At 40.5% G+C, this 17666-nt stretch overlaps 1 protein-coding gene across 1 annotated transcript; it reads left to right on the top strand.

Annotated features, from left to right (window-relative positions):
- Positions 1-15884: 15884 nt before the first annotated feature.
- On the top strand, positions 15885-17173 carry LOC113312578. The gene is made up of 2 exons (XM_026561323.1): positions 15885-16631; positions 16724-17173. The coding sequence occupies exons 1-2, from the start codon at positions 15885-15887 to the stop codon at positions 17171-17173; spliced, it is 1197 nt and encodes a 398-aa protein (XP_026417108.1).
- Positions 17174-17666: the final 493 nt, after the last annotated feature.

Below are 17666 nucleotides of genomic sequence, written 5' to 3' on the forward strand. Positions count from 1 at the left end.
ATTTTCAATAATCCATGAAAAATATAATATAAAATTAAGGAAACCCGTGGGACCATGCCCAAGCCGGCCGGCCATGCCCTAGCCGGTCCCACGCGTCCCTTTCTTTTATTATTATTATTTTAAGGTTTCCTTGATCCCATGAAATTCCTTGATTTCATGGTATTTCTCTCAAATTATGAAAATTCCTTCAAATCATGGAAAAAATACATAAAAATACATAAAATCAGGGAAAACACAAGGAAAATAGGGACGACCCCTTTATTTTTTCCCTCGTATCGTCGTTGTTTGTCTTTAAAACGAAGGTTTATTTCAAAAAATATTGTGAAAGCTCACATCTCATACATATGATAAAGTTTTGTATTTACATGAAAGCTCATAAGCAAAATTTTATCACTGGACACAAGTTCATCATACATATTTTCCTGCGTGTCATCATTATTTATCTTTAAAACGAAGGATTTTTCCAATTTCATGAAAATTCACTTCTTTTATGATAAAACCTTGGTACACATGAAAACTCATAAACTAAGTTTTATCACTGAACCTAGGTTCATATACTAAAAATAAAATCTCTCCTAAATCAGGGATTATAGTTAGTTTGTAGAACTAACGATCGAACGAACATACGTTTTCAAAAACGAGGGTTTTTGCATAAAACTCACACTAATATACACACATGTATATAACTTCATCATGATCAAAGCATGAACAACTCATGGGTATCATAAACATCAGCAAACAAAAAAAATACCTAACGTGCGGCGGCCGGAATTCGGTCGGACGTCAGTGACGACTGGCGGCTCCGGCGGGAAAGCTCTCCTTCCCTGGCGTGAAGGTGATGAAGGTGCTGGTCTTGTGTGAGTAAAATAATAATAATAAAAAAAAGGATTAATCCCTTTTATATCATTTTTATTTCCAAAAACCTAATTTTCTAAGGATTTCCTTATTGGGCCCAACCCGCGAATCCTAACTGACCACAGACTCGTCATCCAAACCAGCGGTTCAACACCAATTTATGCTCATCAAACGATGCTCCAATCATGACATTGAAGCCTTCATCAAGTCTTGGTTTGCTCATGCTCTCTAAATTCGGTAACATCTCAACTTACGACTAAGTTCAATTACTGGTATTATTATTTATGGCCGGAAAATCACCATTTAATGCTGACTGAGGAACACATCTTTCCTCAGTAAGCAGGGGACTTAATGTAGATGGTGGATTTTCGACAAAGGCTAAATTCGTAAACTCATAATTATATGAAACTCTGATTCAGCAATCGTACGTGAGTATCGAGACACGAGTCTCTCATCGAATTCTCAACAGAGAGTACTTTCTCTCAGAGTACATGTTGATATGTAGTCTCACGACCGGACAATGGCATATCTCAGGAATACTGAATACTTTCAGTGATTATTTCTATATAGCATTACGTGGTGGACGGCTCCTAGACAGCTTACCCTGCTAGTATAGAGCGATAACGTCTTCGAATCTAAAGCACCCCCTTTGCAGCGGTGCATCTATGTGAGGTTTAACATTTCTCTCGGTTCGAGGAGCCTCCTCTGTACGTTCGTCTCCTCAATTCCTTAAAAACCAGCAAATCATTTTTCCCCATCTACAGATTGGCGACCACAGTGGGATATTAATCTCTAGGTTTCAATCTAACAAGCTCACAAGATGGTTGGTCTTAGGACTAATTCAACTAATTCAGATAAGAATATTTCAAACGGCAACATTCCTCATATTACACCTGGCGGCATGGAAGGCAGAGGGGTCCCTACTTTGGCAGAGTTGGCTCAAATCCTAGAGGTCCATACCAGGAACATGGACCTGATGAAGGAGACGATAAACCACATCCTCGACTTTCTCCTCAAATTAACATCCGAGTTAGGCGGTACCTCCGCTCCAGAAGTCTCAACACCGAGGACTGAAGCGTCATCTGATCCTCGAATCAACAACTTCACCACATACGAGAAGCCGGTGGAACAAGAGGTCACACATTTAATAGAAAATATATGTGAACTCCTGCACTTCTCCAGGGATCAGCGCACATACACATTTTCGGCACTCAACCAGATATCATCCAGCGTGCAAATAACGCCACCAATACCATCAGTTGAAGAAGTCTCCCTAGTGCCTGAGCATTCGATCGACAATATCTCTTTTGGAGAAGAAGATCGCATGACGGATGAAGGAAACAATCGATCATTGTATGTCACTGGTTTCATCAAAGGCATCGAATTTAGAAGAGCTCTTATTGACACCGGTGCTTCTACCAACATTGTCACCATGAAGATTCTCAGGATGGCCAGGTTCCCACAAGGTAAAATCGTTCGCTATCCCATCTTAATGACATGATTTGAAGGAAGTCAAAGCCATACATATGGATATGCATACATAGATTTGAGGGTGGGGCCGATTCGATCGAAAGCGAAGTTTCATGTGATCGAGCAAGAACCTGACTACCATATAATACTGGGACGCCCGTGGCTCCATGATAATAAGGTGGTTCCTTCAACATACCATCAATGCATGAAGGCCCTGCTCGACAACAAGATCGTTCGCATTCCGGCTTCATCATCTCCTTATGCTCCCGTCTATGATACTGAGTTCCTTGAATCTCAAAAAGGCATCCCGGAACCTCCAAGCAGGATTCACAGTACTCCACTTCCAAGATGGAAGACTATCGAGAAGGCTGATAACGATCCGTCATCCTCAACTGCTAAAGTGATCAAGTCACCTACTACACCGACTAAACGCCATAATGATCAAGTCTCAACTCCAGGGACAAACTTCACGACCGATCGAGACGTAGAAGGGAGAGTCATTTATCGCCGACGGAAAGATTAGCAATTAATCGGGGAGAACGATGAAAAGTCTCCCCACCATGAAGAATCATGTCAGAGTGAGCAATCACTTGAAGAAGTCCAAGATGCCCCACGACAACTACAGGACGGCACTGACTCTACCACTGACGATCTTGAAACAATCAACATTGGGCTGAAGACGATCCAAGGCCAATCCTGATCAGTTCACGCTATCACCAGAGGAGCGGACCGAGCTGGAAATTAAAAGAATATCAAGATGTCTTCGCCTGGACGTACGAAGAAATGCCGGGTCTGGATGACAAACTCGTCACCCATCACCTGCACATCGTCCCTGGTTCCAAAGCTGTCAAACAACCGCCCAGACAATTTAGACACGAAGTCGAGGAGCAAATCAAGGTCGAAATCCAGAAACTGTTGGCAGCAGGGTTCATCAACCTATTCTTCATCCAACGTGGCTAGCAAATGTGGTACCTGTTAAGAAAAATGGTCAAATCAGATGTTGTGTCGACTTCAGGAACTTGAATAAATGTTGTCCAAAGGATGATTTCCTCTACCCAACATTGACATGCTCGTCGATGCAACCACGGTCACGGTATGTTCTCATTCATGGACGGCTATAGTGGGTACAACCAGATCAAGATGTATGAACATGACGCCAACAAGACTGCGTTCCGTACTCCCATTGGGAATTTTCACTACCTGTGATGCCCTTTGGATTAAAGAATGCTGGTGCCACCTATCAACGAGCCATGACTGCCATATTCCACGACATGATGCACAAGCAAGTAGAAGACTATGTTGATGATGTGGTGGTAAAATCGAAGACTCGAGCATCTCATCTCGAAGTTCTAAGGCAGGTGTTGAAAGGTGCATAAAATAAAATGAATCCTTTAAAGTGCGCATTCGGAGTTTCTTCCGGAAAATTCTTAGGATTCCTGGTCACGGCTGAAGGGATCAAAGTCGACCCCGACAAGGCAAAAGCTATTACCACCATGCCCCTCCACGTACCGTGAAGGAACTACAGAGCTTTATGGGCAAGGTAAATTATATTCGACGCTTCATTCCTGGATTAGCTCAACTCATTGCTTCGTTCACACCTCTGCTGAAGAAAGGAGCAAGCTTCACCTGGACAGCTGTTCAACAAGAAGCTTTCCATAAAATACAACAAATATTATTGTCACCGGCCGTCATGAGGTCTCCAGTGCAGGGACGACCCCTGATTCTTTACACAGCCTCCAGTGACGTCGCCATCGGCGCACTCCTCGCTCAGGAAGACGACGAAGGCGTCGAACGACCGATTTACTACTTCAGCCGCACAATGAGAGATGCTCAACTCCGATATCCAAAGGCCGAAAGGGCATGCCTGGCATTGGTACATGCAATCCAGAAGTTCAGACATTACTTACTATCTAACAGGGTCGTACTCATCTCCAAAGCTGATCCCATAAAGTTCTTGCTATCAAAGCCAGCCTTGATAGGAAGACCAGCGAAGTGGCTACTCCAGATGTCAGAATTTGACATAGCTTGCACGCCACCTAAAGCCATCAAAGGTCAAGCGGTCGCAGACTTGCTCGCCGCTTTTCCAGGGGAAGACACAACAACACTACATGAAGAAGTCCCGGCGAATTCCCAGACATCTTGGTCATCAAGGAAACATGGCTTCTATACTTTGATGGATCTCCACCCCTAGTAGTGACACCGGAGGAGCGGGCATATGCTGGTGTCTCCATCTGGTGAATTTTCTTTCTCACTTCGTTCAAGTTGGATTTCCACTGCACCAACAACTCAGCGGAATATGAAGCCTTCCTATTAGGATTATCCTTGGCCAAGCAAGCAGGAGCAACACACCTCGAGATAAGGGGAGATTCAAAATTATTGGTCAACCAGATGAATGGAACGTATTCTCTCAAAGAAATCACACTTGCTCCATTCAGAACCGAAGCTCAGCGACTGTTGACCTATTTTGCTGACGCAACGATCGTCCATACTGGACGGACTAACTAGGCATGCTGATTGCCTAGAAACTCTCGCCTCCAAGCTGCAATTCGAAGGAGCACAGAAAACGATCACTGAGGCGTACGGTATCATCAACTTGGCTCACTCAGATCGAAGACATTCCAGCGAACGATTGGCGAGCACCCATCATTCATGAATTGAGCAGCTCTATTTCAGAAGGCCAAGTCAGCCTCAAGGAATTGAAGAACTACTTCTTGCTTCATGGAGGGCTATACTATCGAAACCCTGATGGATCTCTATCACGATGTCTTGGGAGCGACGAAGCGGAAGAACAGCTCAACGCATACATGAGGAAGTCTGTGGGCAAACGTTAGTGGTAACACTTTACAGAAAGCTTCAAAGAATGGGGTACTACTCCATCCATGGAGACTCAGTCAAGAGCTTTACAAGGATCTTGTCCTGATTGCCAAACACCTCCTCATCACTTGGAGGTTTTGACGGTCCACCACACTGGGGACTGGAGGGAGCCTTACATCAAATACCTCCGGGACAACGAACTACCACTGGAAAAGAAGCAAGCAGTCAAACTCATTCAGAAAGCTAAGAGATTCGTCTATCTCGATGGGATCTTATACCGCAAAAGCTTTGGTGGAAATTTACTGAGGTGCTTAGCCGAACATGAAATCCCTACAATCCTGAAGGAAGTACATGATGGAGAACATCAAGGAAAGAGGAAACTATTTCTTCAAATTCATGAGAAATATTATTGGCCAACCATGGAAGATGATGCATCCGCACACGTTCAGAGGTGTCACCAATGCCAAACCCATGGTAATCTCATCCACACTCCTTGTCTCCCGTTGAATTCTGTGAATAGTCGTGGTTTCTACAGCTGGGGACTAGATATCATTGGGAAGATCAATCCAGCATCTTCAAAACAACATGAATACATCATCACTGCGACAGAGTACTTCACCAAGTGGGTCGAAGCTATTCCTCTTCGAAGCACCACTGGAGTTACGATTGCCGCCTTCATCAAAGAGCACATAATATGCAGATTCGGAGTTCCTAAGCATATCATCACAGATAACGGAACTCCTTTTGCCAATCAAGATGTTGAGAAGCTGCTCAATAAATATGGGATCAAACAAATCTTCTCCACGCCTTACTATCCACAAGGAAATGGTCAAGCAGAAAGTACCAACGACTTTGGTCAGGATTATCAGTCGGACGATTCATGACAATCCTCGATCATGGCATGAGCAATTACCCATGGCTCTATGGGCTTACAGAACTGCACCAAGGAGCTCGATCGGTACTTCGCCATATTCCCTTGTCTATGGAGCCGACGCCATACTTCCAGCAGAAATCAAAGTTCCCTCAGCCAGGATTGCAGCATCCAGTGGTGTACAATGGGATGAGGCCGAAATCTCCAGATCAAGAATCGCTGAGCTAGATGCTGGAATCAAGGAGAACCAAGGTGGAAAAATATGTGGAAGCTACAAACAGAGATCTCCAGAGCCTACAACAAAATGGTAAGACCTCGAACATTTCAAGTAGGAGATTTGGTATTAAAGACGGCAAAGCACATTCAACAAGACATGTCCGCTCCTAAGTTCTCTCCTAAATGGGAAGGGCCATATGTTGTTATCAAAGCAGTGTCTAGCGGATACTACAAAATTTTAGCAATCAATGGAGGAAAGGAAGGAAACATCATCAATGGAAAATGGCTCAAAGCTTATTATGCCTGATCCATGAAACAAACTACCTCTTCATCATTTCAAGCATTTTCAAAAATGTAATTTCATTCCTCCAAAGAGCATGCGAATGCTCCTTTGTTCATTAAACATTTCAAAATGAGCAAAATTCGTTCATACCATGATCAACTGTTTCACCTAACTAGAAACTCAGATTTACTCAAAAAACAACACAAATGCTCACTCAGAGCAAACCATCCAGCAACGGATAATCCCTGTAAGAAGCCTCGTCAAGCTTCTTCTGAAAAATCTTGGTCTTTGCCTTCAAGTCTTCGACGCTTTCTCAACCCTTGCGACTCCAGAGCCAGTATCCTCTCCTCATCCAGTAAAGCTGCATTCATGGAAATTGCATCAGCAGCCTCTGCTGCCTTATGAACCTTGATTATCTCAAGACGACGGAGCCAGCTTACATTGAATCGCAATATCTCACAATTCGAGATCATTTCATCCCATTGGTGCAGCTCATGGTTTTTGACGTCTCGCAAGTGCATCTGATTCATTTCCTCGATGATCGGCAATAACCCCGCTACCGTGGTTAAAAGGGTTGGAAGAAAACCTTTCCACACTTCTGTGGTGGAAATGTGACCATACTTCTTCCAGATCTTGGTGTACAGAGATACATGACATTTGGGAACCACGAATCCGCCGACCATTTCATTGTCTGGGAAGGTATTAATCAATGGGGCTTCGAATAAAAGTCCAGCGGTTGGGTATTCACGAGCATGGACACCGTCTCCGTCTCCACGGATCCTGCAGAATCTTCACATGCCTGGTTACTGCTTTCCTCAACCTCAACCACGGTCACGGACTTTCCACTCTTTCTTCGTCTAGCGTCGACGACGACACGGACATCCGCCTATGATGAAATGAAGAGTGTTAATCCCGGGACTCAGTACAATCTCAAGAGTCATAGGTTTACTTACAGACGATCCAGCTTCAGCACGAGCCGATCCATACCGGGCAGGAGCTCTAACAGTCCGCTTAGGCCTTGCATTATGAGGAGTAGCATTCTTCTTACAGTCCTACGACAAATCATTTCTTGTGATCAACAATCGAACAGAGACAAGAAAGGAAAGAAGAAGAAGTGTACAACTTACTGAGATAGACGCTGATTTCACGCTTCGACTGAAGATCATCTTGAGAAGAAATGCTATTGCTCGACATGACGGCAAGAGGTAGGATCAAAACTTCTCTGCACGATGAAACTGACTCAGGAATGGAAGAAATATATATGTCAAGCGATATATATATATGTAGTCAACTCAGTTACGAGTTTCACTGAAACCCTACTTCAAAGATCGATACCGAGACACGGAGGAAAATAACACACTGGGGACTGAACATCACGGGTCAAAGGATAGGCCACGGCCTTGTACACGTCATGAATTTCGTGTGTGTTATGTACTTCTCATGAAAATCGACAAGTCATGATGAATTTGGATATATGGGCATTGGTCCATGTCATGGATTAGAAGAAATCGACGTTAACAAAATGTTCATCATTCAGAAGAAAAGTCTAATTGAAGTAAAGTCGTTTAAACAGTCAAAAGAAAGATATCTACTATGAAGACTAAAAAGGGAATGCTCTACCATCTACAAGAAGATGGAAGTAAAACTACTCGTCGGACTCATCCGAATTGTCAGCTTCATCGTCACTGTCCTTCTCGGAATCATCTTCTTCAGAGTCACTATCAGGATCATTGGTGAAGTCCGGTGGACGGAAGATAACATCATCATCTGAATCCGAATTATCTTCTGCTGCAGCTTCAGCTTCAATTTTCTTCATCGTCCTCCGATGCTCTCTTTCATATCGATCAGGCTTAATGTAACGCTCGGATGGTTCCCATGTGATCTCTCCTTCAGAAGCATCAGCATCAGAATCAGAAGAAGCACCCCATCCAAGAATTGACGCTTCTCCTCAACCCTCTGTCTCTGACGCCGGGTGCGATCTTTTCCACGTTGACGGGCATCCTCCTTTTTGTCTTCAGCTCTTTTCTTTTCGAGTTCAGCAAAAGAGACTCTTCGCTTCGCCAAAGGAACATTAGGCTTCGCCCCTTTCTGGGTAACCCCTAGCCTTCGATTTCCCTACAGGAGCGTCGGAATCCTCATCAGAAGAGCCAGAGGAAGAAAAGGAATACCAGTAATCGTAATTGCTGTTACTGTTGGTCGACATTTTCTGGAACCGGAAGATCAAAGATTACTACCATGTAAACAAACCAACATCAGCAAAAAATGGTAACACTTAACTCTTACCTTTTATACTTCCACTAACAATGGTGATAGTAATACTAGAGTTAACACCTCAAAATCGTTCGTCTCTTTGAAAACTGCAAAAACGAACGAAACTTTATTTTAATTTCCGAAACTGATTTTTCATGAAATCACGGACACAATTTTCATAATGTGAACATTCACACAACTGACCTATGAAGTTTAAAACAATAAAATATTTCATCATAAATATATTTTCTATCTTCGAAGGTTCCTCAAAACCCACGTTTCAGATTTTTTGAAAAGCAGCAATTAATGCAACTTGCATACATAAACTCTCAAGGATTTTATTTAATGAAAACAAACTCATTAAAATAAAATATATCATCATATTTTGCACAATATATGTCACGGTTTCATATACATATATAAAAAAAAATTCCTTCGTATCGTCGTTATTTGTCTTTAAAACGAAGGTTTATTTCAAAAAATATTGTGAAAGCTCACATCTCATACATATGATAAAGTTTTGTATTTACATGAAAGCTCATAAGCAAAATTTTATCACTGGACACAAGTTCATCATACATATTTTCCTTCGTGTCATCATTATTTGTCTTTAAAACGAAGGATTTTTCCAATATCATGAAAATTCACTTCTTTTATGATAAAACCTTGGTACACATGAAAACTCATAAAATAAGTTTTATCACTGAACCTAGGTTCATATACTAAAAAAAAATCTCTCCTAAATCAGGGATTATAGTTAGTTTGTAAAACTAACGATCGAACGAACATACGTTTTCAAAAACGAGGGTTTTTGCATAAAACTCATACTAATATACACACATGTATATAAATTCATCATGATCAAAGCATGAACAACTCATGGGGATCATAAACATCAGCAAACGAAAAAAATAATTACCTAACATGCGGCGGCCGGAATTCGGTCGGACGGCAGTGGCGGCTGGCGGCTCCGGCGGGAAAGCTCTCCTTCCCTGGCGTGAAGGTGATGAAGGTGTTGGTCGTGTGTGAGTAAAATAATAATAATAAAAAAAAGGATTAATCCCTTTTATATCAATTTTATTTCCAAAAACCTAATTTTCTAAGGATTTCCTTATTGGGCCCAACCCGCAAATCCTAACCGACCACAGACTCGTCATCCAAACCAGCGGTTCAACACCAATTTATGCTCATCAAACGATGCTCCAATCATGACATTGAATCCTTCATCAAGTCGTGGTTTGCTCGTGCTCTCTAAATCCGGTAACATCTCAACTTACGACTAAGTTCAATTACTGGTATTATTATTTATGGACGGAAAATCACCATTTAATGCTGACTGAGGAACACATCTTTCCTCAGTAAGCAGGGGACTTAATGTAGATGGTGGATTTTCGACAAAGGCTAAATTCGTAAACTCATAATTATATGAAACTATGATTCAGCAATCGGACGTGAGTATCGAGACACGAGTCTCTCATCGAATTCTCGACAGAGAGTACTTTCTCTCAGAGTACATGTAGATATGTAGTCTCACGACCGGACAACGGCATATCTCAGGAATATTGAATACTTTCAGTGATTATTTCTATATAGCATCACGTGATGGATGGCTCCTAGACAGCTTGCCCTGCTAGTATAAAGCGATAACGTCTTCAGGAACAAACAACGAGTTTATCCTGAATATAAAGGATATGACTTACCGACAAGATCATATAGGGAGATTAATGCTCCTAGACAGCTTGCTCTGCTAGTATAGAGCCACAAAGTTAATTATTCCTAATTACAATCGCTCCTATTCTATGGTCGAATCCACGACTGGTCCCATGGAATGACAATAACAATTGTTCTGATTCTATGATCGAACCCACAGCTTGATCTCATAGAATAGCAATAACTATATTATCTCATTACTCCGATTTCATGATCGAATCCACAACTGGTCTCATAAATGGTAATAGATAAACCTCAATTACTCTGATTCTATGGTCGAATATACGATCCCATGGAATGGTAATGCTCACTTTATTATTCTGAATTCGTAGTCGAATCCTCAGCTGATCCTATGAATTAATAATAAACATCTTATTACTCAGTTTTGTGAATTATTCTCCACTGAATTCCATAATTAGTAATAAATAATCAACAACCGGGCGTCTGAGCTACCTCTAAGTATCCCGATTCAAATGGTGAAGGTGTATTCAAGGATGATACACTAACAGTCACCGCACGAACGAGTATTTCAAAAATACAACGAAACGATGAACCTATGCAAAATAGAGAAGAAAATAATAAATAATTAAAAATATTGACCAGGGTACTGGGAGCACAGACATACGACTCACCGACCGTGTCGTGGTCAATCCCATGCCAGTTTTATATTTTTAATGCATTTTTATTATTTTCAATGATTTGATGAAAATCTTCTCATTTTATCAAATCTCCTTCGTCTCGAGGAAACTCCTCGGTTTCATGGTACTTTCATAAATCCATAAAAAATAATATAAATTAAGGAAAGGAGTGTGGGGCGTGACCATTGGCTAACCGGCCATGCCTTGGTCCCAACCGGCCCACACCCACGATTCCTTATTATTTTATTATTATTTCTCTAATTTCATGAAAAAACTCCTTGATTTCATGGTATTTTGCACAAATCATCAAATAATAATAAAATAAAATAAATTATGAAAACTTATGGGACCGGGCCTTGGCCGGCCGGTCATGCCCTAGCCGGTCCCACACGCCCTTTTGTTTTATTATTTTATTATTAGTTTTCCTTGAATTCATCAAATTCCTTGATTTCATGGTATTTCTCTCAAATTAGGAAAAATTCCCTCAAATCATCAAAAATTCCTAAAAAATATTAAAAAAATTATGAAAACTCGTGGGACCGGGCCCAAGCCGGCCGGCCATGCCTCCACGGTCCCTCACGCCCTTGTTTTTATTATTTTAATATTTTTTTCTTCCCTGAACTCATGAAAACTCCTTCAGTTCATGGAAACTCCCTAAATTCATCAAATTTCTCAATATTTATGAATTTTTCATAAAATCATTATAAAATTAGGGAAACTTGTGGGACCAGGCCCTGGCCGGCCGGCCATGCCTTCCACGGTCCCACACCCCCTTGTCTTATTATTTTAATATCTTTTGCTTCCTTGAAATCATGAAAACTCCTTCAATTCATGGAAACTCCCAAAATTCATCAAATTTCTCAAAATTCATGAATTTTTCATAAAATCATCAAAATATTATAAAATTAAGGAAAAGGCACCACGGGACCGTGGTCACGACCGGACGACCATGCCTTGACCACGGCGGTCCCACGCCTCCTCATTCCTTATTTTATAATTATTTTTCATCATCTCATGGTGTTTTCCTCAGTTTCGTCGAAACCCTAATTTTGGCATATTTTCTCGAATGGATGCTCAGTTGCACGCTAGAAAATATCAAAATTCTCAGGACTGAGACGCGGACGCCTTGGGGACACGAGCATGCTATCTTGACCGACCAAGATTGGCTCTTTGGCTCACGGAAGCCGGTCCCATCAATTTTCACAGTTTTGACCTAATTTGCACAGTTGCTCGTATTAGGTCCAAAACTCTCCCAAACACTTTGAATTTTCATGAAGTGATCGTCAGGCGGTCACGGGAAAACCCAGGGCCGTTTCATGACTCCATGGTCGGTCCCTCACTTCGTCATAATTAATTAGGTTTTCTCACCTAAGGCTCAGACGAGCATTTTCGAATAAATGATTAAACCAGCATTTAATCATTCTTTCACCAACAAATCGTCAACTCTTCAGGAGTTCTTCGTATTTGCTCACGTGAGCATATGGACACTACATGGTTGATCCAAGGTCCATGTAGTCTCTCCCTCCTTAGTCCCATGGTTGAAATTCTGACGAACCATGAATTGATCATCAATTGATCAAATTAGGGTTTCTGAATCCAAGGATCATCATTCCAGATTCTAACCTTAATAATTTTATGACGACCTCATGGTCATTAATTTTATTAATTATGCTCGGTTCAACGACCAGTATTCTAATTAATATTTTTTGGTACGCTGCCAGTAATCCATCAGATGAGAAACACATGCTCAGACGATCAAATATTCAACAATTCATCACATGAGCAGCACTTGCTCAGATGTGGAATATTTGCTCAATATTGGTTCAACAATCAATATTCAATGATCCATCGAATGAGCAATACTTGCTCACTTCATCGTAAGAACTATACCTCTGTCTCATGACATGTTCAATTCATGAGTTTCAGAACATCATGTTCAACTCAACGACTACATGGACTCATCGTCCCATCAAACCACGTAGTCATCAATTGACTAACAAACCACGAGACGTCAATCGTGTCACTTGGGGGGATATCACTTAGGGTTTTTGGTCTGGCGGTCTACGGCACGTGTGTTCAAACACACGATGGAATGTGAGCAAGTCGTGCAATCAGTTGAAGGAATTCACGAGGTAGTGGGTGGAAAATCGACCAAGTCTCCACATGTTGAGCAACTGGTTTCAAACACGATCTCCACTTCCCCACTCCTTGATTCCATCAAATGTCACACTTCATGGAATCATGGTGTCTATAATTCCTGCAATATAAATAAGTCTCTGAATCATGATCGACATCATCAGTATCATCAATCTCACGTCAAACTGACAACACGTGATCATCAACTCATCAATTGAGGAACTAGTCTCAATTGAGCAATTTCAATCACTCAGAGCTTATCATATTCAGAATTCACACACCCACAATCTTTGATTACCATTGATTCCACACATTTCTCAGCTTCCCTCCTACAGATCAACCCATCCTCTCTTGTGACCGTATTTACTCTGGAACGGTCATTGTCTTGATTTAGGCCGGAATACTACAGATTGATCTCTCGAATCTAAAGCACCCCCCTTTGCAGCGGTGCATCTGTGTGAGGTTTAACATTTTGCTCGGTTCGAGGATCCTCCCCCGTACGGTCGTCTCCTCAATTCCTTAAAAACCAGCAAATCGTTTTTCCCCATATACAATTATGCTCGGTTCAACTACCGGTATATTAATTAATGTTTTATTTTTCTCACTCTACCAATAATTCATCAGACGAGAAACACTTGCTCAGATGAGCAATATTTGCTCAAACCAAGGAATATTGGTTCAACTATCAATATTCAACAATTCATTGAATGAGCAATACTTTCTCACCTCAACGTGAGAATTACACCTCTGTCTCAACGGACACGTTCAATTCATGAGCTTCAGAACATTTTTCAGAATCATGTTCAACTCAGCAAATACATGGACTCATCGTCCCATGAAGTCAGCAACTGACTAAATACACGTCTGCCCTGCAGACTCCACGTTCACGAGGCATCAATCGTGTCACTTGTGGGGATATTAACTAGGGTTTTGGTCTGGCGGTCTACGGCACGTGTGTTCATACACACGATGGAACGTGAGCAAGTCGTGCAATCAGTTGAAGGAGTTAACAAAGTAGTGGATGGAAAATCGACCAAGTCTCCGCATGATGAGCAACTGGTTTCAAACACGATTTCCACTTCCCCACTCTTTGATTCCATCAACTGTGTTCATTAAAGAGAATACTTTTTGCTCTTGGACTCTCATGATGAATGAGAAAATTAGGGTTCAATTCTAATCATCCAAAAAGAGACAACCATGAGTGAAACACTAAATCAAATTATAAGAGATGCATGTATTCGGAGAGAGGAATCTGAACAAGATGAAATAATAAAAGATTATGGTAACTAAATTTTCTTCTCAAACAATTACATGTGCATCTTTTTTTTTTTTTTTTTTTTAAAAGTCTGGATTGGCTGATTACCTATGGCTTAAGGTTAAGTGTCTGATTGGTTGCCTAATGTTAAAATAAAAGAAATATTTAGAACATTTTTGCTTTCCTTGCAGCAGATTAAGTAGTTTCAAAGTATATGTTGCATTCTTTATTAGTTATCACAACTTGTTGACTCAACTATCTGCGGAATTTGCATACTGGGAATATGTTCTCGTTATCAAGCCAAATTATTTTGCAAGTATGAATAAATTGTACGAAACTGTATTGTTACGTAAATTTTAGTGGAGTAGGCTAACCATATATTTTCCTAGTTTTTCAGGTGAATCTAGCGTAGTTGAAGACGAAGTTGGAAAGGGAGAATATCACGTTTGGCTCGAGTAAGTGTTTCCAGGCTAATCTGTTTGAGGCAAATATATAGCTAGAAAATGTTGTCTCTTTTTGTTTGTTCCGCCTGTGCAACTTCCTGAAGCAATGTTGCAGATGCTATGTTCTTATATACACTTGTACTATATTTTCTGAATCAATTTAATTTCTACCAAATCTTGAGACAATTGTTGTTAATAGGATTTGATATTCTTAGTTGAGATGATTGTAAGGTTATTTGTGTTTCTGTAGACAGAAAACTAGTGGTTGCAATGCTAAATTTACAATCAGTTTGTTTGAAACTAGTGGGTGCGGCGGGATTGTGTGATTTATGTTGCCGAAGAGTGTCTTATTGGTGCAGGATACAACCCTGAAAACTGAAATCTTCATGGTTTATGTTGTAACCTATAGAAGGACTAGGTACGATATAATCTAGGTAATTCATGTTATGTGAAGTTTGGGTAATAGTACTCTCACCGGACCCATATTATGACTTGATTGTATGAATTTAACACTTGTATATGTGCTTAAAATATGAAAATGTTGTTACATTAGGTGGATAAGGATATCAATGTGAATATTTTTTTGCAGTGTCTAAGGTCATGTACTGCGCTAAGGCACAATCTGCCTGGGAGTTTAGATTATGTTTTTAATTTTATTCAAATTTTGTTTCAAATAGCAAAGGAGAACCATTTACTTTTGAAGTTGAACCATTATAATCTGGTAATGCTGTTGGCAACCATCTATTTTATTTTCTTATTTTCTCATGGGTGTGGTTCAATGAAACCTTTTGTAATGTGTTAAGCTTATATGGATTTTCAATACATATCATTCAATAACAACCAATTTGCTGGCAGCTTACACCGTTCTTATTTTCCATTTTTTTCCTATATTAGAGTACCGAGTCTAATTAGTTTGATTTTCCAGGAATTTAAATGCTACAATATGGATAAGAGTTGGATGCAAGGGAAATCTAGGTTGCATCCTGCATATAAAAGAGGTGTTAGAGAATTTATCAAGATTTTTCGAGATCACACAGATAGCATGGGAAGGACTCGTTGCCCGTGTGCCCGATACAAAAATAGTCATTTGGAGCCCATCCAGGTGGTTGAAGATCACTTGCAAGATTTTGGCATACACAGGAATTATACACTATGGATACACCATGGCGAAGATTATGAAACTGTCTCTGATGATGACGGTGTTGATGAAGAAGAAACACAAGGTTATACAACTGATGGGGTTAGTGAACTTCTTGAAGATGTGTGTGCCAGAGCAAACAACAATGAAAGTTCAGGTACACAAAACAGTTGTGAAAACATAGATATGTTTGATAGTCTCTTGAAGGATGCCTGCAAGCCTTTGTATCCTAACTGCAAGAACTTTTCGAAGTTAGAGTTTGTTATAAGGTTGATGCATATCAAGATAATGAATCACATGAATAACAAATCATTCCAGATGATCCTTGATTTGATTAAAGCGGCATTGCCTGAAGGTGAGACACTTCCAAACACCTACTATGAGGCTAAGAAATTATTGAGGAACCTTGGACTTGGTTATACAGTAATTCATGCATGCAGATACGATTGTGCACTTTTTTGGAATGAAAATGAGAATCTTGAAATGTTTCCAAAGTGTAATGAGCCAAGGTATAAAGTCGTCGAGGGAAAAGGAAAGAAGATACCTCAGAAAGTACTGCGTTATTTTCCACTCAAGCCAAGGCTGCAGAGATTGTTCATGTCAAGGATGATCGCTAAAGATATGAAATATTGGAAAAAATACAGAAAGCGGAGAAAAATGTGTTTAGGCATCCAGCTGATTCTAAAATTTGGCAAGAGCTCGATGAGAAACATAATTGGTTTGCCAAAGATGCATGTAATGTCCGTCTTGGCATTGCAAGCGATGGGTTTATTCCATCTAATGACCTCAATGGAAAACCACACAGTATTTGGCTTGTAATTGTTGTTCCATATAATTTTCCACCTTGGAGATGCATGAAAGAGCCCTTTATATTTTTGACTCTACTAATACCAGGACCTAACAGTCCCGGAAATGATATCGACGTTTATCTGAGGCCGCTGATAGATGAATTAAAAGAGTTATGGGAAATTGGTGTGCAGACTTTTGATGCAGATTCAAAGGAAGTATTTCAGCTTCATGCTGCGTTGTTATGGAGATCAATGATTTTCCTGCATATGGAAACTTATCTGGATGGAGTACTCATGGGTATTTAGCTTGTGCTGTTTGTAATAAAGATACACGTTCGATGTGGTTGAAGAGTGTACGGAAGATATGTTACATGGGTCATCGACGTTTTTTGCCTCAAACTCATGCTTGGAGAGACAGGCGCAAACATTTATTTGATGGGAAAGCCGAAAAAAAGTCGAAGCCAAAGGAGTTGTCTGGAGATGATGTGTTATTACAGCTAGAAGTCGTTGAGCAGCAAGATTTTGGGAAGGCACCGAACACCAAAAAGAAGAAACGGTATGATTTTGAGTTAAATTGGACAAAAAAGAGTATTTTTTCCGAATTACCATATTGGAAGATTAATAAATTGCGGCACAACGTTGATGTTATGCATGTGGAGAAAAATATTTGTGATAGTGTTGTAGGAACGCTGATGGACATAGAGAAGAAAACTAAAGACACCATAAGATCTAGAGCAGACCTGGAAATATTGGGTTTGAAGAAGGAGCTACATCTAACTAAGAGAGGTAACAAGTTAAT

The sequence above is a fragment of the Papaver somniferum genome, chromosome 9, assembly GCF_003573695.1.
Source record: "Papaver somniferum cultivar HN1 chromosome 9, ASM357369v1, whole genome shotgun sequence".
Classification (NCBI taxonomy): Eukaryota; Viridiplantae; Streptophyta; class Magnoliopsida; order Ranunculales; family Papaveraceae; genus Papaver; species Papaver somniferum.

Bases quoted from the DNA above. Each gene is read 5' to 3' on its own strand.
- LOC113312578 (XM_026561323.1), top strand. From the start codon at position 15,885: ATGGATAAGAGTTGGATGCAAGGGAAATCTAGGTTGCATCCTGCATAT. The intron at 16,632-16,723 runs GTACTGCGTTAT...GAAAAAATACAG, and splicing joins GAAAGAAGATACCTCAGAAA to AAAGCGGAGAAAAATGTGTT.